The sequence below is a fragment of the Venturia canescens genome, chromosome 10 (assembly GCF_019457755.1).
Source record: "Venturia canescens isolate UGA chromosome 10, ASM1945775v1, whole genome shotgun sequence".
Classification (NCBI taxonomy): domain Eukaryota; kingdom Metazoa; phylum Arthropoda; class Insecta; order Hymenoptera; family Ichneumonidae; genus Venturia; species Venturia canescens.
Window position 1 is genome coordinate 15,960,305 of NC_057430.1, and position 21,094 is coordinate 15,981,398.

At 43.4% G+C, this 21,094-nt stretch overlaps 2 protein-coding genes across 11 annotated transcripts; one reads left to right on the forward strand and one right to left on the reverse strand.

Moving 5' to 3' along the window:
• Positions 1-578: 578 nt before the first annotated feature.
• HisRS (histidine--tRNA ligase) lies at positions 579-7,618 on the forward strand. 9 transcript variants are annotated; one of them, XM_043430043.1, is made up of 7 exons: positions 579-722; positions 1,166-1,471; positions 2,217-2,516; positions 3,198-3,410; positions 5,953-6,174; positions 6,282-6,783; positions 6,866-7,618. In XM_043430043.1, the coding sequence occupies exons 2-7, from the start codon at positions 1,376-1,378 to the stop codon at positions 7,339-7,341; spliced, it is 1,809 nt and encodes a 602-aa protein (XP_043285978.1). In that variant the 5' UTR covers positions 579-722; positions 1,166-1,375; the 3' UTR covers positions 7,342-7,618. The 9 variants fall into 9 exon arrangements, with proteins under 9 accessions (XP_043285978.1, XP_043285980.1, XP_043285977.1 ...); XM_043430045.1 differs by having other exon boundaries at positions 595-722; positions 1,266-1,471; XM_043430042.1 differs by having other exon boundaries at positions 633-807.
• On the reverse strand, positions 7,551-19,681 carry Ork1 (open rectifier K[+] channel 1). 2 transcript variants are annotated; one of them, XM_043430041.1, is made up of 8 exons: positions 19,525-19,681; positions 17,880-19,237; positions 14,105-14,284; positions 12,782-13,162; positions 11,845-12,107; positions 11,599-11,754; positions 10,307-11,509; positions 7,551-10,136 (listed from the first exon to the last, which is right to left on the reverse strand). In XM_043430041.1, the coding sequence occupies exons 2-8, from the start codon at positions 18,019-18,021 to the stop codon at positions 8,895-8,897; spliced, it is 3,567 nt and encodes a 1,188-aa protein (XP_043285976.1). In that variant the 5' UTR covers positions 18,022-19,237; positions 19,525-19,681; the 3' UTR covers positions 7,551-8,894. The 2 variants fall into 2 exon arrangements, with proteins under 2 accessions (XP_043285976.1, XP_043285975.1); XM_043430040.1 differs by having other exon boundaries at positions 17,880-19,384.
• Between the last annotated feature and the right edge of the window lie 1,413 nt (positions 19,682-21,094).

The window sequence follows — 21,094 nt, forward strand, 5'->3', positions numbered from 1 at the left end:
ATAACTCGGTGCGCGAACTTGTTTTGATAATGAAAAAATAAACTTCAAAATAAGACGAATCTGCTTCAGCGATCGAGAAAAACAGTGCGGTTTCATCGTTTTTGGAAGCACCGCTCAACGGGACGCTCGAATGAGGTTAAACGTCTTTTTCAATGTTGCGAAAGTGTGTTGGATAAATAACGATTTTAATAGAGGCATAAAAACTTTTGATCGAATGTCGATAATCGCTGATAATGTTCTTGGTATTTTTAATCACATTCTCTTATCATGAATAATTAACAATTAATAACCACATTGGAGTTTTATTTATTGAAAGAGTTGAAAGTATCGCGTGCGAAATAATCGAGAAAACAGAATGGAACATTCTTAGATCACAACTACAAGGACAATAGTCCAGTTACCTATCAAATTCGAGGTCGTATAAATAAATTTTGAAATTTATTTCATTATATCTAAACACTCAGATTTTTCAATTTTACCTGCACATTCGCATAACGACACTGCTGGATGAATGCATTCTCTTAGTCAAGGTTATGGTACAATTGCACCGCGAGACGTCAGCACTTTCGTCAGAAACTCGAACCACAATAACGACATTCGGGCGCGCTCAGTAGTTCAGTGTCCCACGAAGTTTCGTCTGCTCGAGACTCGAGACAAGTTTGGAAGAGCGCGGTGCGCGGTCGTAGCCACGTCGAGGCATTATTTCGAAAGTCACTCAAAAAGTAATTTGAAGCCTTTTGAATTTTTGTGATTCATTGATTGAGTTTTTAGTTACGAAATTCAACTGTAAGCGTCGCATCACGAAAAGTATGGAACGCTTGGATAACAAAGCTTTTATTCAAATAATTATTTGAGTTAATGTATTTATTCGACATATTCGATTGCCAAGGCGACTTTTTCAAGTTGCCGGCTTTCAAGTTGAAAAATTTAAAAAATATTTACTTCACGTGTAAAGTTTGAAATTTTTCTGATTAAATAATTCTATAAAGTTGCGGAATTCAAGACCCTCATTTCACAATGAAAATGTTTCGTCATGGGAAATCGTTCAAGCTTTATCATTGGAACAGGATTCGCTAGTTTTGATTTTTCCTTTAATGAAATATGGTTCGATTTGGGTGCGAAATTACGAAAGTTTGTCATTTGATACTCAAATATTAAATTACAGAATTGGAGGATAATTTTTGAAAAATCATCGACTGCTCCGGTCGCTTTGAAATCGTCGAAAATACATGCCTAACGCTCATTCACTTTTGAATTTCTGTCAGAAGTAATGGGCTGATTGATGTGAAAGGAAACGAATGGAATTGAAACGCGTCGTGGAAACGAAAGAGGAAATATTATTACGAATAAAAACCGCGTGGTGTTGGAAAAAACGATGGCTGACGAAACTAAAGAGAGGCTTCTCGTGCTAGTGAAGGAACAAGGTGAACTCGTGCGAAAACTCAAAGCAGCGAAAGCTGAAAGTTCTCAGGTGAGTCAAACAATGGAAAGAATAAATTCTATTAAATTGAGGTTAAACGAATAGTTGCTCCGCGGGCGCAATATGGCAATAAAAAATCGTTCAATTTCCATTGCTGCGACGTTTTCTTATGCAGTTCTGTTATACCAAGAAATAACTTTCTCTCAAGTGGCTTATTATCTTTTTGTACAATGATCGATCTCACTGGCAGGTAAACCTGTAAAATTCAATCTCCAACGTGTAATTATTAGAAACCCGACGTGCTAAATTTTGCAATCTCCAATTTCGTCACGATCTGTCAATTATTTCGGTCACTACGTTTTACAAACTTTTTTATGAATTATTCACAATAGTTAAACCGCCGACCAACGCGTGGTAATCGAACTTTCCTCGAATCGTTCACGAAATGCATTTTTTGTCGCGTTAGAAGGAAATTCGAGATGGAAAAAATATTTGCAGGTTATACGCGCGCTTGTAATTTTTTATCGCACGATTATCAGTACGAAATCGAAAATAATAATTTCAGTCAATTTGAGAAACCGTTTCCCCTTACAAAATTGACATTTTTACGAGCTGCATTTTGTGAGGTTATGTTATCGTACATGTGAGAATGAACTGAAACCAATTATATTACGAATCCTACTTTTTCAAACGTTCATTTCATAATTAATTTGGATTTCTGACATTTTTTTAGTTTCTCGATTATTGATTGAAATGTTCATAAATATTGAATAGTTTAATCTTTGACCTGTGACAGCCTCGAGACATAAATACATCATTGGCCACAATAAATACAGAGTTGGCAAATGTCAGTTACGTGAGTGGTTGGCAACCGAGTTTAAAAGACAAGGAGCTCTTTGACTTTTGTGCCTCCAAGCTCAATGGCAAGACACAAGATTTTCAACACCTTAAAAGATGGTACTCTCACATAGAGAGTTTCTCACTGAACGAGAGATCAAGATTTCCAATTTCTAATGAAAAAACTTCGTTAACGAAGAGTATAGAAACTTTGACTAATTCTTCGGGTTCTCCCGCTCTTCTCAACCTTGACGACAAGGTGAGAGTAGATTTATCAATTGAAGTTTAATCCTGAGAACACCGGACCACCCTCAATACATATTTGCTGCACAAGTACTGCACGAGTACAGTAAAATACAGTTTTTTCACATTATCTCTGAATACTGAGACAAAGAATCAAATTTTTAATCGTCGAACTGCAATAATTCACAAAAAAAATATCTGTGGAAGTCAAAATATGAGTTAAGTGACACGCAGCTAAATTACCATTCATATCGGATAAATGCATTCCTATAAACGAGCTGTTGGGTAGTCAGTTTCCCAATCCTGCTATTAATCATATTCTGGAAATGGATACAGTAGATCATGAAGGTGGCGGTGCTTGGGCAAATAGTTAGCAATAATAAATCATATGTCTCAGCTATCGTTACTCTCTATTGGGATGAACGTTTGCTGAGGAGGGTTGGAGCTTTTCTCTTTGATTCTGGTACTGTGTCTCTCGCCCAGTCTTATCAACAACAATGTTTCGGTTGGCACGATTCAATGTCAGCATTATTGGCAGCTGTAAAAAAGTCAGCACGTCAAGTATCCCCAGTCCACAGGTAGGCGAAGTATCAACAGAGTTAAAGAGAAAAGATTTGACTTATTTTTGGAAAGTGTGTAAGACATATGAATTGGCATTGAGCAAATTTCTTGTTTTTGTTCACATATCGATCGACAGATTTCTGAAGAAGTTGCCAAATTACTTGAACTCAAGGCGCAACTTGGAGAGAACGATGCTGGACCACAGAAATTCACTCTCAAAACACCAAAAGGTACGAGGGACTACAACCCTGAACAAATGGCACTACGTCTCGGCGTCCTCGACAAAATCGTTTCTGTTTTCAAACGGCACGGAGCTGAGACCATCGACACACCCATTTTTGAACTCAAAGTAAGAATATTTCCCTTTTATTTCAAGACAGCTCCAACCGATTTCAAATCGGTATTTTTAGTGTCATAGATTTGATATCGGTAGGGTGAAGATTGTCCAAAAAATCGTAAAACTCCAAAACTTAACCTAACATCAGGATCAAGTTCCAAATGTTACACACAGATGTCGTCACCGTCGTTTTCGTCGATAAAAATGATTCGACGACAGAGGTTCTCTGCTAGAAATTTACACTTTTACCAAAATTCATTTATACCAAACAAATCAAATCTCACTCCCCATATTTATGGTGTGACAACATCTATTAAAATTATTTGGCAGCTCTGTACAGTACGCGGTGGACCTATACGAGGAAAAATTTATCGCCCAAGTTGACCCCCGATCATAATGGCTGCATTGACTTTTTTCTTTTCAAATCGTAAGACGGTTAATCATTTTTTCAAAAAAATATTTCCATAAAATATCAAAACGTCATCCAGACGTTCATGTATTTTGATCATTTGAATAGCCAGAATACATTTGTAACCTCAAAACCATTTATCGAATTTCGCGCATTCATATTTGTGAGAAAAATCGTTGACATAATTACTCACGTGTCACGTCAGGAACGGTCCTCGATCTTCTTCCTACCTTTTTTCTCCACGATCCTCGCGCTCTCCGTCCTCCACCTCGATTCTCTCGATTTTTCTCCTCGATCCTCCTATTCTGCTTTCTTTCCACATTTCTTCGTGCTCCCACGTTTTGAACATGTCACTTCGCCTTTAACATCTCGTCACTTCACCGCATCGTAAAAAATCGTGATCGAATCACAAATTTATATTTTCGCTGGTATTCGAGAACGAACTTGGCTTTTTATTCACCAAAAATGTAACTTTATACCGACGCAAGAGAAAAAATTCGTTATTTAATTGTACGACCGATTGAATATGAAAATTAACGTTAACGAAAAAAACGTCCACATTTTCGAGGAGGGCTCTCCTTTGCCGACTCCTCCCTACGTTTGTTTTCTCAGAAAACCGTTTTGGCGCAACTAGTCGCGCCAATGTCGAGCAACAGAAACAATTGTAGCGACAACCTGCACCACCGTTTCGTGGAGAATCGAGTGCGCCCGCGTGTGTGCACGCGTGGTCGGTTGCTCGCGTCCTATCGTTAGCATTTGACTAGTAAAAACTATTCGTAATGCTGTACATAGCTGCGGTTATACGCGTCGCGTGCGTTGCTCAGCGTGCAGCGTTTGCAACTCCGACTTATCTGCATGGAATCTTGCCTGCGCGACTTCAAAGTGATACAGAAACTGTACCGAGCTCGGAACTGTGTCAAACTATCCACCATGGAGTAGATTTACTGACTGTCCGTCTTCGCTTGCCGACAACCCCATGGCTTTAGGACCGTGCGTTAGGTGCTTTGCTTCGCGTTGCGTTGCTCGGGGTATGCTTGCATCTTAGCTCGCTCGCGAACGCGCGCGCGGGCGAGCATACACACGACTCTCGAAGCTGTGTTACAAGCGTCACTAAACTGTTTCCGTTACTGGCCCTTGCCTCGATATTATTTTTCACGAATTGCCAAAATTGTGGGAATATTCATTCATGCGTTAATTTTTTGACGATAATAACGTCGAGTACTAGAACTTCCCTGTCGGCTTATTTATAGTTGCGTCCGAAAAAGGGAATCTCAGAAATTGAAGGAAAAAAATTGCACATTCATCATTAACGAATCGATCTTTTTCATTAAATTTTAACTCCAATTTTCGTTTCGTTGTGTTTTCGCGCCTTTTCGCTCGACCTTACGGTTCTTTTATTTCATAATTTGGATAATCGATCAGTTACTTGAGTGGGAGCGAAATTACTGTTGAAATTATGAAGTGACCGTTAAAGTTACAACTGATAAAATTATGAGCGCTACCAATTTTTATTGGTTTCTATTTCATTTGTTTATCGATCGATTGAAAAAAATTTTAATCGTAGAGAAAGATTATTTTAGTCATTCAGGATAAAGTAGAGTTCCGCCCGTCGTATTTTGTGCCCCGTTTTCTCAATGCACTGGAATCTACAATGCGCACGCTCCAAGCCAGCCCGCACCCGACGCCCGCCGAGCGGCGAATGAACAGAGTGAAGCGGTGAAGCGAAACGCGTTGCGCTCTCTCCTGTCCCGCACTCGGCCCGAGTCTCCCCCCTCCTCGCGCGCGGTGAGCCGCTATCCCCACTCCGCTATCGCTACTGCCCTACGAAACGAATCCTCCGGCCAGAGTCCAAACACGACCGAGCACAAACGCGCGCGTGAAACGTCAACAAACCGAACAAATAAATTATCCCATATCCATTCGGAGTTATTGAAAAATATCACATTTTTCTACACCGAACGATTAACATTATTTTACGAACCGTAAAAAAAATTAAAATCCAATAAAATTATACAATATTTACGGCGCTCTAATTGAGATTAATATTTTTTTATTTTTATCATTACGATTCGTTACAAAATTTTCTATCTCAAGCTCTCCTCCAATTATGAGATCACGTTAATTATTCATTTTTCTTATCCACAGGAAGTCCTGACGGGGAAATATGGAGAAGATGCCAAGCTCATATACGATCTAAAAGATCAGGGTGGGGAAATTCTCGCCCTGCGATACGACCTCACTGTACCTTTCGCGAGATACTTGGCAATGGGAAAAATAACAAATATTAAGCGATATCACATCGCAAAAGTCTACAGAAGGGACAATCCTTCAATGACTAAAGGTCGTTATCGCGAATTCTATCAATGCGTGAGTACATTTAAGAATATTTTTCGATTAATCGTTAAAAATTTCTGTGAAAAAAGTATCGAAAGTCGATTTTTTTTTTCACTTGAAGCGTTTCCTCTTTTTTTCAGGATTTCGACATCGCAGGTCAGTACGATCCGATGATACCCGACGCCGAGTGCGTGAGAGTCGTTGCGGAGGCTCTTTCGAGCTTGAACCTCGGGAGTTTCGTTATTAAATTGAACCATCGCAGTTTGCTGGACGGAATCTTCGCGGCTTGTGGAGTGCCGCAGGACAAATTCCGAAGCGTTTGTTCCTCGGTCGACAAACTGGACAAAAGTCCTTGGGAGGAAGTGCGCAAGGAGATAGTCGAAGAGAAACAATTGGAGGGCGCGATCGCGGATAAAATTGGAGAATTCGTTTCGAAGCGCGGCGACGCTCGTCTCATCGAAGAATTGAGAAAAGACGAAACTCTGATGAAACAAACGGCTGCGAAACAAGGCCTCGAAGCGATGGAACTTCTCCTCAAGTATTGCGACATTTACAGAATCTCGGACAAGGTTCTGTTCGACCTCAGCCTCGCTCGCGGACTCGATTATTATACGGGCCTCATTTACGAAGCTGTGCTAACGTGTAAATATCCCAAAAGTCACAGGCACTTGGACATTTGAAATTTCTGTTATTCCGAATAATCATAAAGTTGAAAAATTTTCAGCTGAAAACTGTGAAGTCGGCAGCGTCGCCGGCGGAGGGCGTTACGACAATCTCGTGGGGATGTTTGACTCGAAAAAGAAGACGGTACCGTGCGTCGGTGTTTCTCTCGGAGTCGAGAGAATATTCAGCGTATTGGAATCGAGGATAGCGAACAAGGGGGAAAAGACGCGCACGACGGAAGTGGAAGTTTACGTGGCAACGGCGCAGAAGAATTTGCACGAAGAGCGCATGAAGCTCTTGACGGATCTGTGGGAAGCGGGAATAAAAGCTGAACAGTCGTACAAAAAGAGCCCGAAGCTTTTGGCGCAGTTGCAATTTTGCGAAGACAGTGGAATTCCGTTCGCGATTATCATTGGCGAAGGTGAACTCGCCAGGGGCGAAGTTACTCTTCGAGAAGTGAAAAGCCGGGCTGAACGAGCTATCTCGCGGGCGAACCTCGTCGAGGAAATCCGGAAAGCTCTAGCAACGTTCTCTTAGAAAAATTCACCCTTTTTCGCATTTTTCCACATTTTTTTTTACTAAACTGAACATTTCTAAGATAAAGACTGCATCGGTCGTCACGCCCGCGAATACAATAGTTGATTTTTCCCCCCCGAACTCGTCCTTCCTTTCGGATAACAAGAAAAACGCTCCTTCGATGAGATTTTATGGGGAAAACGTCGTTTAGCCAATGAAAACAGAACAGGTTTACTGTCATACAGTTCTTTATTTATTGCACCAACTTTTTTCAATAAAAAAAACGTTGCTAGCTAAAGTGTTGTCTTCCATCGATTTATTTGACTTTGAGTGCAGGGGAATGTATTTTTTTGAGTGCCCAGTGGAAACTCGGGCTGTGCAAATGGTCAGAATTATCTTGCTACAAAAATTGATCATTCGAATAATTTTGATGCTCAGATAAACAAATACTTATGATTTATATTATATAAAATCAATGAAAGTTCGAGGTCGAAGAAACAATCGCATAATGAAACTGAATAAAAATCGTTTTCGAATTTTTTCATTACACTATTTTACAATCTATCAAGTCAGTTTTCCAAACTTTTGAAAATTGCAACACAAAACTCTTAAGCATGTAAATATTAAATAACACAATTTGTAATTTATGAAAAAATTACGAATTCCACTTGAAAGTATACGCGAGACATAGTCGCGATCACGCATTTTATTTTCTGGCGTTAAGATAAAAATACTATGAGTAAACGTGTATTTACAATGACAAATATTCGCCGGCTCTCTTTCTTCGAAACATTATCCGAAGATGGACCGCCGTTACTTATCAACGATCAAGTTACAAATATTTTAATGGGCTCAACGAGTATTTACAGAAAATTTAATTTTCGATGTGTACAATCAAAAAATCTGTAAACATCCTTCAACCATTGACGCAATTGAACGATTCAATATTTTTCTGCCGATTATTTTGACTCGTTTAATATCTTAAGTTACTTTGATTATTCTCTTACTCATTTTTTGTATCTTCACTAAAATTTCATCACCGTTATCAGACTGGAATTTTCACGAAGTAATTGAGAGCTGAATTTTCATGTACAACCAGTAAACATGAAAATTTCAAATCCTAAACTGAATTTATTACCCTTTCGTCGTCCACCCCTTAAATACTGTTGATTGTCGTGCAGTTACATGCTAATTGTACATTTTTACTATATCACAGGCTCTCACGCGATTGATCGCATTAATGCTATTTTCCTTTTATCACAAATCGTCAAAAACGATGAACATTTAGTTTCGATAATTCGAAAACAACGAAATTTTCTTCTTGAGTAAACATTGCCAGCAGTTTCATTCTTTGGAGCTTTTGTAAAAGCTATAAAAATTTGCTCAATTGTTCGTGTGCCTCTCGCAGTTCTCGCAAGCTCCGAAATAGATTTGATTAATTGTTTTCAAATTTTTATAGCTTCGCTCCAATATTTCGAATAAAAAGCGCTGATAAATGAAAAAACAAAATGCCCGCGGCTGTCCGGTAGTCCGAAGACTGGAAAATCGTTTGAAACGCGTATTTTCATGCATCCTCAAATGTCTGACTCGTGTCTGTCGTCTCTGGACTTCCTATACTCGTTTTTCCCCTCATCAGAATCGGTGGAATGAGTTTTGACTTCGATCAGAGACTCGTTATCGACGGATGCCAATTTCATGGTGGCTCGGTACCGTTCGAAAGGATCTTCACTGGGCTTTTCGATTTTGACTTCCATGAGAGGTTTGTACGAATCGATGGAGACTCGTGGCTTGTCGTTGGCATTTTTATTGGTGGAGCTTTTGCGACTGGAGCTGGCGACGGATTCGAAGCCGCCGGGTTGCGAAACGTTTGAATTTTTTCTGTCGTCGTTTCGTCTCGATTCGGTCCAGGCTCCGATGGAAATTGGGGAGGCTCTGCGGCTGGTGCTCTTCGTGTCCGTCGTCGCAGTCGAGCAGGAAGATATCGATTGTTTTTTGCTCGGAGTTTCAAATCCGCCAGAGCCAATTGTTTTGTCTGTTGCACACGAATCATCGGAACTTCTCGGTCCGGTTTCAATGCTTTTGACGCTCTGTAGAGCCTGGTAGATCGTCCGAGAATTCAAATCGTCGGGAGCACCGGAAGTACCGGGTTTCGATTTGAAAACGAAAGCATTCGTGGCCACGGCGGGACTCGCGTCGTCGTCGAAAAATGCGAAAGGATCGTTGTTGGCTGAAATCGCGCCGAGGATCGGAGCACCGCTTCTGGAGGTTCTTTTCTCATCGGAATGCGTTTCGGAGCTCGGCGAATCGGAATCCGAGGAATTTAGCATCGATCCGTCGCTCTTTGGAGCCAGCATTTCTTCGGATCTCGGCGAAACTATCGTGACAGTCTTTTGACTCGACTTTGAGGACTGATCTTTGGTGCCACCGAGAATTCGAACCCCGTCGACCAACGGACTGATCGGAGGCGGAGTTGGACTTTTCTCGCCCCTCGAACCCTCGGTGTTGACGTCACTCAAACTGAAAGCTCTCACTCGGCTCTGCAAATGAATCTGATTTATCTGACGCTGCAACATTCCTGCTCTCCAACGCGGCAATCCTTTCGTCAAGGCCGATGGTCCTTGAGGCCCTTGGGGTGTCGTTTCTGCCGGACGCAGCGAGAATCTGCGCACTCCTATGGACGACGTTATCGGCGAGGACACACCCGGCGCACCCTCTTTCTCGACGAGCAAATCTTTTGGACACTCGACCAAGAAACCCTCGGAATTGTAAACTGGCGGGGGAGTTTGCGGCCCGGAACGATCCTTTGGATTAATTCCCTGTAAACACATTTGATTAGACGATAAATTCTTGAGTCATCAATCACTCAGTTTCATTGAAATTTCACTGCGATTTTGCATTCCAAATCGACTCGGATCCAACTTTTGCACATTTTATTGACCGGATTCGACTCCCAAGTCAAAATGTAATTCGAATTTGTTGCACTCACCGAAAGATATGGAGACCCATGGAGAGGGGAACTGCCCAAAGGAGTGACGACGGGTCTGAGAGAGAATCGTCTCCGAGGTTTGACAGCAGGGTGAGCGAAGCTGGATCGTCTGTTGTGTGCGGGAGTGGAGTTGCCCGAGTTTTCAGCGAGGCGAAGAGAGAATCGTCGGCCATCGGGATTGTTCGAAGAGGCGAGGGTATTCGGACTGCTCTGACTGGCGAAGGCCGGGGAGCCAGGGAGCGGCGAGAAGAGTGAAAGGAGGCTGGGTAATTTGGGAGGCGTGAGTGAAGCCGTGCCCATTTTCCGCTGTGGTTTTTTCACGTATTCTTCGGGAACCGCGCCAGCGACTCTGGTGTGAAGAGCGGTCAGAGCTCTGAGGAAGTCGGCGAGGGAAGTTTCTTCGAGTAAATTGCTGCCTTCGAGAGAGCTGGCGAGATTGGCAGCGCCGGTGTGAGTGAAATAGGGTCTGGAAGAGGACCCGGAGGGATCGTAGTCTGTGGAGAAGCCTGCTGAGCCGGAACCCATATTGAGACTTCCAGGAGGTTGAGTCAAGTACGTTTCGTTATCGCAGGCCTCGAGATCGAGCCCGGAAACGGAGTTTCTCGACCTTGCCTCGCTGTTCTCTTTTTTGTTTGACAGCTGCTTTATCCAACGTGGCAAAAGTGTTTTCGGAACGGAAAGGGGCAAAGCCAAGTTGGGGAATTTCGACTTGGATTCCTTTCCGCCCGACCCCACGGCGCCGGAAGCCGCCACCTTCGCTCCGTTCCTTCTCGCTTTTATTATCTCCTGGATTTTCCGCGAAGCCGAGGGACCCGACCACGTCCATTCGACCTTCTCTTGCCCGATGCTCGGGTCGAACTTCGGATCCAAACGCACTTCACTCGCCGCTCGAGACCGAGGTGTCCTCGTCGTCAAACCCGAACTGTCACCGCCCAGTTTCCACTTGGAATTGTTCCAGCCTTTCTCACTCGACAGGATTTCCTTCTCGCTGAATCCTTGCACTCCCACGCCCCCCGAATCTCCTTCCGGACTTTGCTCACCCTCGTCATTCCCGTCGTCCGGAGGCGGCGGTATGTAACCGAGAATGTTGACCAAGCGAGCCAGCAACTCCGCTGGCTGGACCATCGCGTGGGTCGCGAACGTCGCGTTTTTGTCGATTCGCTGGAGATCCGTCTCCGATACGACTCTCGCGACCGAAGTCTCCTGCAATTTTTTGTCAAAAATTATAATTCCCATTGACAAGAAACAGAAGAACGACAGTGCTGATGAAAGTATCGAAAAAAAGTAATTACCACAGGAACGACTTCACTGTTCGCTCGTCGTCTGGGATGCGGAGGCGTTGGAATCGACAAGCCTCCGTAAGCGAGATCACGAAGATCGGGGAAACTGTTGCTGCGTTGAAATTTCGGCGCAGGAGCCTCGTAATCATACTCGTCGACATAAATGGGCTGAAAAAACGTAAAAATAGAAAAAAAATCATGAAACATTCCACGAGCATTATCGAGTTTATGATATTCTCGAAACTTTAGCTCACTAACCTTGACCTTGGAGAGCTGAAGCTCGTTAAATACTCGTCTCAAGTAACCGACCTCCTTGTTGAACTCGTTCCATATTTTGCTCTGCGTGTGCTTCAAGTTCATGGCGAGCTTGTGCTCGAGTCTAACGATTTTTTTGCTACGCATACCCGTTGCAATGAATGTCATTATCATCACTATGTAACCGAGGCCAAAAGAGATCCAGGCGATGAGAAAACTCTTGTAAAGTATGAAGAGAACTCCGCTTCCTTTCGTGTTGTCCTGACCTAAAACATTCATACACATTTAGACTAAAATTCTTTCATCTTCCGACAATTATTCTCATAATATTTCTTAACAACAACTTTGCTCAATTTCGTCTGCAAAAAGCATTGCTCTTCACCTTTCATTCTCGCTTTTATTTCATTCAAATATTAATTAGTTTGCAGATTGATTGATCACAAGCCTAAAAAGGAGTTCGATCCTCGATATTCTGCACGATTACTACCAGGTGATAGTTCAATAAATGTTTTCATTGATTCATCATCTTCGTTTTTTTTTTTTTTTTTTTTTCGTAACACGTGGAGTCTCTTTGACTTACCTCGAAAGATTTTCCACTGGAATACATTGGGGAGCGTGCACAATCGATATGATTAAGTTAGTATACGAAGAAAGCTTTTATCTTGGACGCATAAACAAGGTTATTTTGTGAGAGATCAATCGCGATTCGATATCTGGATCGAATCGTACAAATAATTACATGTTGTCAGTTGCCAAAGCATCATCATCAGCCTTGTACGCCGAGCGACGTTTATTCTTTCGTCTCGTATTCACAGAGATGCATAAAAATGAGATTTTTTTTTATCTTTAAAGAATCTTTTCGGCGCCGTTTAGACCGAATCGAGTGCTTCTCACGTGACTTTGCTTTCGCAGTTCGATATCGAAGCGAGGGCATTCGTACCTGCTACGAAATCGCCGAATCCGATGGTCGTCAAGGTCACGAACGCGTAGTAAACCGCCTCTTCGTAGGTCCATTTCTCAAAGTGGGAAAACACAAAGGCCGGGAAGAAAATGAACATCACGAAGCCGGGGATCAGGTACATCAAAATTTGCATCGCGAGCCCCGCTTTCCTCTTCTCCAACGGCGTTCGCTTACTCGAATACTCGTTCTGACTGCTGTGCTGCTTGTACGACTTGTACTTCTTGTGGGCCCGCACGAACACCAGGCCGAAGAACTCGCCCAATTGAGCCAGCAGGATTCCGTTCATCGGGATACCCACCACGCCGTAAAATATCATCAGGATCCGGCTCAGCATCGTCGTCGGCGCCAAATTTCCGTAACCTGAAACACCATTTTTAAATTAGAATCGTGCAAACGATCATTGTCCGGATTCGATATTCGAGAGTGCAGTTGACTCGGGTTTTTCTCACTTTTTCACATTTTCGAAGGTTCGCGAAGAGCGGACAATAAAAATACGATTCGAACCATTTATCGAATCCCCGATGGAATTTTTTCATTCTTTTGACAATTATCGAGCGAGGACGACTTTGAAAAATTGAATGTTACGGAAGATCGGTGATTTAGCGAGATTTTGACAGCGCTTTCGAAAATAAGATTCTTCGAGTACGTGAGCGAGAAACTTTGAGCTTGGGGTTTAATGATTTCGTATTTCCTGACGAAAATCACGACGAGAATCGAAATAAATGGAAAACCATCGAGAATTTTTAATGCAACCTGTGTTTTGGATCGATCGAGGCTTCCGGTTCATTTAAAAATCGAATTTTTCGGTATTGCCTGCCAAAATGAATTGAGAGCCGAGCAAAATCGAGTGTCGACAATGCAAATGAACGAGAATTTAGTTTCTACGATAAAATATTTGGGTAATGATTCGTGAGTGATCTAATTGCTCGGCAATTAGACGATTTTTATAAAAAATCGGATTTGGAAATGGTGGGAAAGTCAAAATTGACAGTCGTCTCGATAAATCAGTCAGAAAAACAATTATCGCAGTGGTCGAAAAGTTTGGCGCGTTTTTAAAAGTCGATTCGAAGATAAGAAGCCAATTAAGGAGAAATTTCGTGGGAATATCTTCGTAAGAATTTGTGAAACCGGGCTCGATCGAAACGAAATTTCTCCAGGTTCTCGTGGCTTCTCGGGGATCGCTCGAGAGCATAATCTAATCTCAACGAGTGCGTACGTGTGTGCGTGAAAAGTGGAAAAGAAAGCGATAGTGTTGGGCGTTGAATGGCGACGAAAAATAGGGGAATGGGAATGAAAACTTGCCGATTGTGCTGACGACCGTGTAGGCGAAGTAGAAACTGTTGTAAAAGTCCCATTTTAAGGGGTCGCTCTCGTTCGCTGCGTAACTGTAAACCGATTTGCCGCAATAGTCGCTCAACCTCTGGAGGATCTCGTGCTGTTTCGAGGGCTTTTCCGGTCCGTCGTAGCAGCCGTCGAGCAGAGCTGAAACCAAAAGTCAAAACGACACAGGATAAACTTCAGTTTTCCCCATTTTTTTCGTTTGCGATCGATTCTCCGTTCCAAAGGGACTCTTTTCATCACACTGTTTCATTTATATCCTTACCACTTTTTGCACTGCTGCTACTTACTTGTATTATACTATTTTTATTTTAAGTTTATTTTAAGTGTTATTGTTTAAGTTCTAGTTTAAGTTTAGTTTAAGTTTAGTCTAAGTCCATTTTTTGTTCATTTTATGTTATCTTATTTCGTTCAGATTATTTTGTTTTTTTCATTCCATTTTAAGTTTATTTTTATTTTATATCGCCTTCATTTTGTATTTTTCGCTCGAAACATCTACGGCCAATAATGTGGCACCACTATTTTTTTCTACTACTTAGCCCTATGGATTATTTTCCGCGGCTTAATAAACTAACCAATCAATCAATCTTAAGCAGAAAAAAGTGAGCTCGGGCCGAGGAAACTCTGCGGTCGTTCCCGGCCGCAGAGCACTTGCGAAATCGCCGCTCGCGCCAGCATTCGTCAACTCGTTTCCCACTCCCGGGAAAATCGGCAACTTCCCCGAAGCCGAATCTCGGTTTCGCTGGCACAAAAGCACGTAGAGTAAAATTGAAGATTTCTCAAGAAAAAATGTGGAAAAAAATTGGGCTCGGGAGACAAGACAGGGTGTCTAACGACCTGAAAAGTCATGAAAATTCTTAAATGTCATGAAATTACACTCGGACCTGAAAAAATCATAAAATGTCATGAAAAATTACCAAACAACCTGATTTTTTAAGATCTCTGCAACGCTCATTGTCATTGTCGATTTTTTGGTTTTCTTCAACATGATTTCAAAATTCGCGGGGTGGCGACAACGTCTGGTTCGTCAATACTCATCATCGATATAAAAACGAATATCGAATGAATAGTTTGTAAGAAAAAAAAGATTCTTTATTTCAAAATAAAATATCATTTCTATGTTATTTTTATTGAATTTTTTTATAATTAAAAGATGAATAAAAAGTATCAGAACCATAAGAAAAGTCATGAAAAATTCCTGTTCCTTGACTTAAAGAGCCTTAAAAGTCATGAAATTTCTGTTCTGGTCAAAATTAGACACCCTGCAAGAAAATCGACCACGATTCCACGAAATCCACTGCCGCTCGTCAATACCGAGAAAAACAGTGTTCCGAGGACGAAATCACTGCGCTGTGGGTCTCGAGATAAAGAAACGGTGTATTGACAATGTTTATAAACAGAGCGGAGGCCCGCCAGGGGGGCCTCGGAGCGCGCAGTTGTCTTCCCGCCAGTTCTCGAAAGCTCCGCGAGCCAGGGTCAAATTAGGCGGATTCTCTGATGAATATCCAGCGGGGATAACGGGTTATAAAAGGCAATAATAGACTTTGCGATAGACCCGGAGAGCTCTCTAAACGGGGCTATCTTCGAACCAATTGCTTTCAATTATCTTATCAGCTGATATTTGCCCTTTCGGTTGCGCGTGAGTGCGCGTGTACGTGAAAGTATCTCGAGGCGAGTCGCCCGAGAGCGTTTTGTCCCCGCCGAGGAAACGGGGTTGCGCGCGCGTCGCGCTTGGCGCGTCTTTCCCGCCTTTTTCTCTTCCCCTTGGCGGTTGGGCGTGCGGAGGCCTCGAGCGAATCTCGAAACGGATTATCCAAGGGAATAAGCGTTGCTCTCGCGGTCTCCATTGACGGGTCTCATTCACCGGCGAGAGCCTCACGCGCGTGTACGACAAAAGCGAGGAATTTCCTTGCGTCGCTCGACAGCCGAGTGAATCACGCGGTCGCGGAAGCGCCGCAAAGTTCAGGAGACTCTGCCACTTTCCTGGGATCGTAAAAAAACTGATTGGACGAATTTCGTCCCCGCGCGCTAGCGCGCGCCCGCGAACTGTCAAACTGAGTCAACGAGCCGCCGAATCGTTCGCACTTTTTTATAGACTGCCCTCAATTAACGGGTTTTTTAAATTTTATCTCTGTTTCTCGGAGAATTGAGAGTTCGAGCGATTCAGCGAATCCCCGTCGGAATTTTCACCATTTTTCGTTAAAGAAAATCGGGGAAAATCAACTCGCTTTCGAGCGCGGTTTTCCCACCGGGAAATTCGAAATTCGGCCTAAAATCGAGCACTCTTCGTCTTCCGGTGCGCTCCCCGGCCCGGGGGAACTTTTATCAATGCAATTACGAAGCGCACCGCGAGCCGTGGACACCGCGAGTCAAGGGCGAGCGCAGTTTGCGAGTCCCATTGCCGGTGACATTGCTTCTCGCTCTCTCTTCATCTCGGCACGGCACAAAGCTACGATCCGCGAGTTTCGTAGCCTTCCAATCGACCAACAGACGCAACAATGCCACGCGGAGGGCACGGCTTTGCATACAAAATTTGTTCCCGACTATTCGAGCCCTCTCTAAAGACCGTTTCGTATTCCACATTTCCCTCCAACTGTCATTCGCTCTTTGGACTTCAACTGAACGAAAAAACAAAAAATTCACGTCCCCGGAGCCAAAACGTCAACGACGAGAAACGCGGGCACAAAAACCCGATGAAAATTTTAACGCTCCGATCACGAATGTGACGAAAAAAGGAATTTCGGCATTGGAAACCCAAAAAACAATAAATTAATGAAAAAATGTCAATTTTCGGAAATTTTTTCGTCCAAATTTCGATACCGGACAATTTACTGACACACCAGTCGACACGGAAAATATGCTTTTGAGCATTATTTGACAGGTTTCGAACGATGCTAAGGAGCAGATTGAGGATTTCCGAGCGTGAAAATGAGCGATCGACCGTCGCTGGATCTCCCTGTCAAAGCAGAAGAATCGCCGGTGAGCTCGAGTCGTTTTTAACTTTTGTTTTTCCTCTAAAAAGACAGCTAGCGCGAGCACGTAGCAGCGAGCACGCGTACGCGCACTTAAATGGTATGCGTCACGTGGGTAAATTGTGTACGAAGAAAAAAAATAGAAAAACGTACGTCGCGAGGGTCGTTCGCTCGGATTACTAATACCTCAATTGCGACATGCAGCGACGATCGTGGCCGCGAACTTAAATCTTCGATCAATGAGTTCGATCATGAATAAACAACGAAATAATCCCGCAGCTCCTAATGACAGCGCGTGTGAGTGACGTTCCGTTGAACAGAGACAAAAAACCTCGATTGAAAACAACAATAAACGAGGATGAAATACTTGGGAAATCGACAAACGTTTTTCATTTCATTTCCCATTTTTATCGACTTCGAAACGAGAATTCCACGCGATTGCATTCCATGTAAATACTCGGGGCTTGAAAAAAATCAGAAAACCAAAGAAATACGACGAAAACGCGGCAGTTTCTCGGAACACCGTGGCCACTAGCGCCGCAGGTCCTGACCACTCGCCGCGCCCCGTTCGAGGAATTGACAGGCGATACGAAGAAAGAAAAACATTCGGAAACCAGACTCAATTTTTTGAAAATTTCATCGCACTCATTCAAGTTCTTTGGTCCGCGAAATTCGAACTCGCCTTCCAATATGTCAAAGTTTCGAATCGAACGATCAACGCGATTGGGAACTGCGGTGAAAGAAAAATAACTGTTGGCTCGACTTACCGTTGATCTCGATGCGCTCCTGTCTCGCTTTAGCGACGTTTTCAATCTCGATCTGGCTCTCGATGTGGTAAAAGATTGATGCGCCGAGAAGAAGATAGGTCAGGAACAGCATGAGCAAAACCATCCATTGCCGTTTAGACATTTCTCAGACTGGTTTCTCGATGGGTGATCGATCGAAAGGAGATCTTTTTCTCAATGAACAAGCGTTCGAGCGGGTAAATAAAACGGTAGATTTATGGCCGATCACGGGCGATTTTCCCCGAAGGATTCGCCGCAGATCCGAAGGTTCCCGGCAACAAAAGCGTCGAAAAGTCACAATAACGAAAAACGAAAAAAAAAGTGAATTTTTCGTCACGATATCAGCATAGTTCTCGCGGTCAAAGTTCTTTGTGTAAATTTGTATTGACGGGGCGAACGGCGCACGTGAAAATCCTCGCTGCCTTCGATCGAACAGTTCGGGGCCCGAAAAATCTCGAGTTTCATCGATGACCGAGGAATTCACAAATCACACGAATGACAGTTCATGCCGAGAGTAAAATCGACCAGAAAATTGAGTTTATCGATGAAATTTGTGTGAAAACTTGGCGAAAGGCTCCCGACGAGTAGCGCCTAGGCAACGACGCGCTCAGCCGCTTCTGCCGGTCTCGCGAAGCACACTTGTCCGCTCCTCTCAACGATCGCGCTTCCTCCTCGGTGTGATTTTAGTCGCAGCCGCGAAGCAGCCGCATGATAGCGCGCTCTTGTTGTGCCCGAGTCGCGTTAGAGTTTGAACGAAACGCCCGCGTGGACCCCGGTTTATCTTCCCCGCGCTTTCCTCTCACTCCCGCGCACTTTTTTACCGCAAACTCCCCCCTGACGAACGGTGTGACCGCTTTTTATTATCGATACGAGACACTTCGCTTTATCTTTGCTCTCGAACCTCGTGCAACCGAAAGGAGTTTTCGTAATCGATGAACTTCGATTCGGTATCTCCGGGGGCCCAACGTCACACGCCAAATTATGTGCTCGTCACTTTTTCTCCTAGCACTCGAAACAAAATCGATGTTTATTCACAAACTTTCGTAACCGTTCGATCTCAATCTCCGTTCGATCAGTGTTTTTTGGCGGTCGATTATCGCGGGATTTCCGATCGGAATTTTTTCGTTCGAACTTAAATTGGGCTCGAAGATTCACAAAACACTTGACTTTTGTCGGTTTTTTCACGGAATCTCCAGTCAATTGGACGACAGAAAAACTTCGGTAATTAATCGTCGAAATAAAGTACACGATTTTCGAGACACTTCGGTTTCGATTTCACTCGGCCACTTGTCGACGAGGACTGAATTCATTTTACAAGAACTCGATGCCGGAAGAGTCGCCTGCAGGTTAGGAGGAAAGAAAGTCGTTAAGTGGAGGGGATGGGGGAAGTTGTGACAAAGTTCGAGTCTGCGTGGTTCATCAAACTGCCGCAGGATCGCTCGCTCAAGGGTTGAGATGACTGACAGGTATTCCCGAAGTTCCGGGGGCTAATGAGCGATCGTAAAATCGTGACCTGAACGGGTGACAGTTTGAGTCGCCCGACCTTCGGCTTTCGCTCGAAAATCGTAACGGTTGAAGCTTCATGAAGCAATAAAACGATAAACGCTTTCAATCGATGAACACTTACCTGCGTGAATGGAAATTCACGTGAAAAATGGAAAACTCCCAGAAAAGCCAAAATAATTTTCCCTCGTTTCGTCAAATTTCTTAGCTCCCGGCGCCCAATGGCGCGACAGGCGACGCAACGCTCGATATCTTTCGAAGGAATTTTTTGCTGACGCGTCAATTTACTGCGAAGACGTCAAGCGACGAAGGAAAAATGAATTTTTTAAATATTTCATGAAAAATCGACGTTATTTTATAAATAATTGATAAAATCTTGATTCGTAACTGATTTTCCTTGAACGGGATCTCGACGTCGTTATTCTTGCAGCGAAAGCAATAAATGTGGAACCAATTCGACGATTTCGATTTATGAACGCTCGATATCGAAGAGGCAATTCAAGTGTTTTCTCAAAGAAGGCAACGCCGAGAGTCGTCGACCCCGGCACGAGGCCATAATTCACAAAATTCTCAACGAATTCAAATCTAGTGACAAATGTGTCGATGGAGACACGTGGGAACTTTCCTATCGTGGATGGATCGTATTTTTCTCTCGAATAATGCTGACGAATAAAAACGCGTCATCGTTTAGAGCTCTGATATCATTGAGTAAAAGTGACGTCCGCGAGAGAATTAAATAAGAGAGAAAACGAAGACGAGAATTCGAAGAAGAAGCGGCTAAGAATAGTCAAAAATTGAAAAGGCTCATTATATGAAATCGTGAATTCATTGTTTTGTAGCCTCAGAAGGATTCTCGAGGGTGAAAATGGAATCCGTGGCTTCGATGGCGTCTCCGATGGTCGAATTTCGTTAATCGTTTTGTTCGCGTTTCGGTGAAGTGTGTGTGTGTGTGTGTGTGTTTTTTTTAAAGCGTCGGATTAATTAACGTTAAAAGCGATAAGAACTCGTGGCAGTGAAAAAAACGACGAGGAGGGATTATCGGACGCTTTATTTGTCGATTGTAATAGTAATTGCGTCGGTTAAACGTTATCGATTGGAGCGTGTGGAAAAATAGGGAGCATCGGAAACGTCCTCTCGTTAAGAATCGGTGACGATCGAAGGAACAATCGGACGTTTCCGAAAGAGTAAAATCGCGGTAAAAACAAGTTTCGAAACAAAGCGGCGGAACAAACGAATCGCTGCTTTTATCTCGAACTTCAGGATTCCCGTCTTTTCTTATTCGATGAGGAAATAATAGTAAGCATCGCGTCACGAGGAACTCGACTCTCACAATAAACGACATTGAGACGCGCACCGATCGTTTTGATCCTTCCGAGCACGAGGTTTCTCTCGCTCTCTCCTGCGCGTGACACCCGCAGCAGCGAGAATCCCTTCGACAATAGAAACCAGCAAAAAACGAGCGAAAAAATTCAAGTGCAAGAAAAAAACACTCGCTTTTCATTCCTCCTTAGTTCGCACACCGCATTCTTGCATTCCCGAGCTCCTGCAATTGCGACTCATTACGCTATTCTTCACTTGTTTTTCTGTACCTCACGAAATGCTTGCCCAAGCTGTGGGTGAACGCGAGAAAAGGAGGGAAAAACGTACGCCGCGCGTCGCCACGGTCGCCACTTCACGGCGCACCCTTAGCGCCC

What these genes read in the sequence shown, in the direction of transcription:
- Ork1 (XM_043430041.1), bottom strand. Translation starts at nt 18,021, where the DNA reads ATGTCTAAACGGCAATGGATGGTTTTGCTCATGCTGTTCCTGACCTAT. An exon ending in ATTCGGCGATTTCGTAGCAG is followed by an intron (nt 12,108 to 12,781) that starts GTACGAATGCCC and finishes TGAATGTTTTAG; the next exon opens with GTCAGGACAACACGAAAGGA. An exon ending in ACAGTGAAGTCGTTCCTGTG is followed by an intron (nt 11,510 to 11,598) that starts GTAATTACTTTT and finishes AAAAAATTGCAG; the next exon opens with GAGACTTCGGTCGCGAGAGT.
- HisRS (XM_043430043.1), top strand. Translation starts at nt 1,376, where the DNA reads ATGGCTGACGAAACTAAAGAGAGGCTTCTCGTGCTAGTGAAGGAACAA. An exon ending in CGAAAGCTGAAAGTTCTCAG is followed by an intron (nt 1,472 to 2,216) that starts GTGAGTCAAACA and finishes GACCTGTGACAG; the next exon opens with CCTCGAGACATAAATACATC. An exon ending in TTCTCAACCTTGACGACAAG is followed by an intron (nt 2,517 to 3,197) that starts GTGAGAGTAGAT and finishes ATCGATCGACAG; the next exon opens with ATTTCTGAAGAAGTTGCCAA.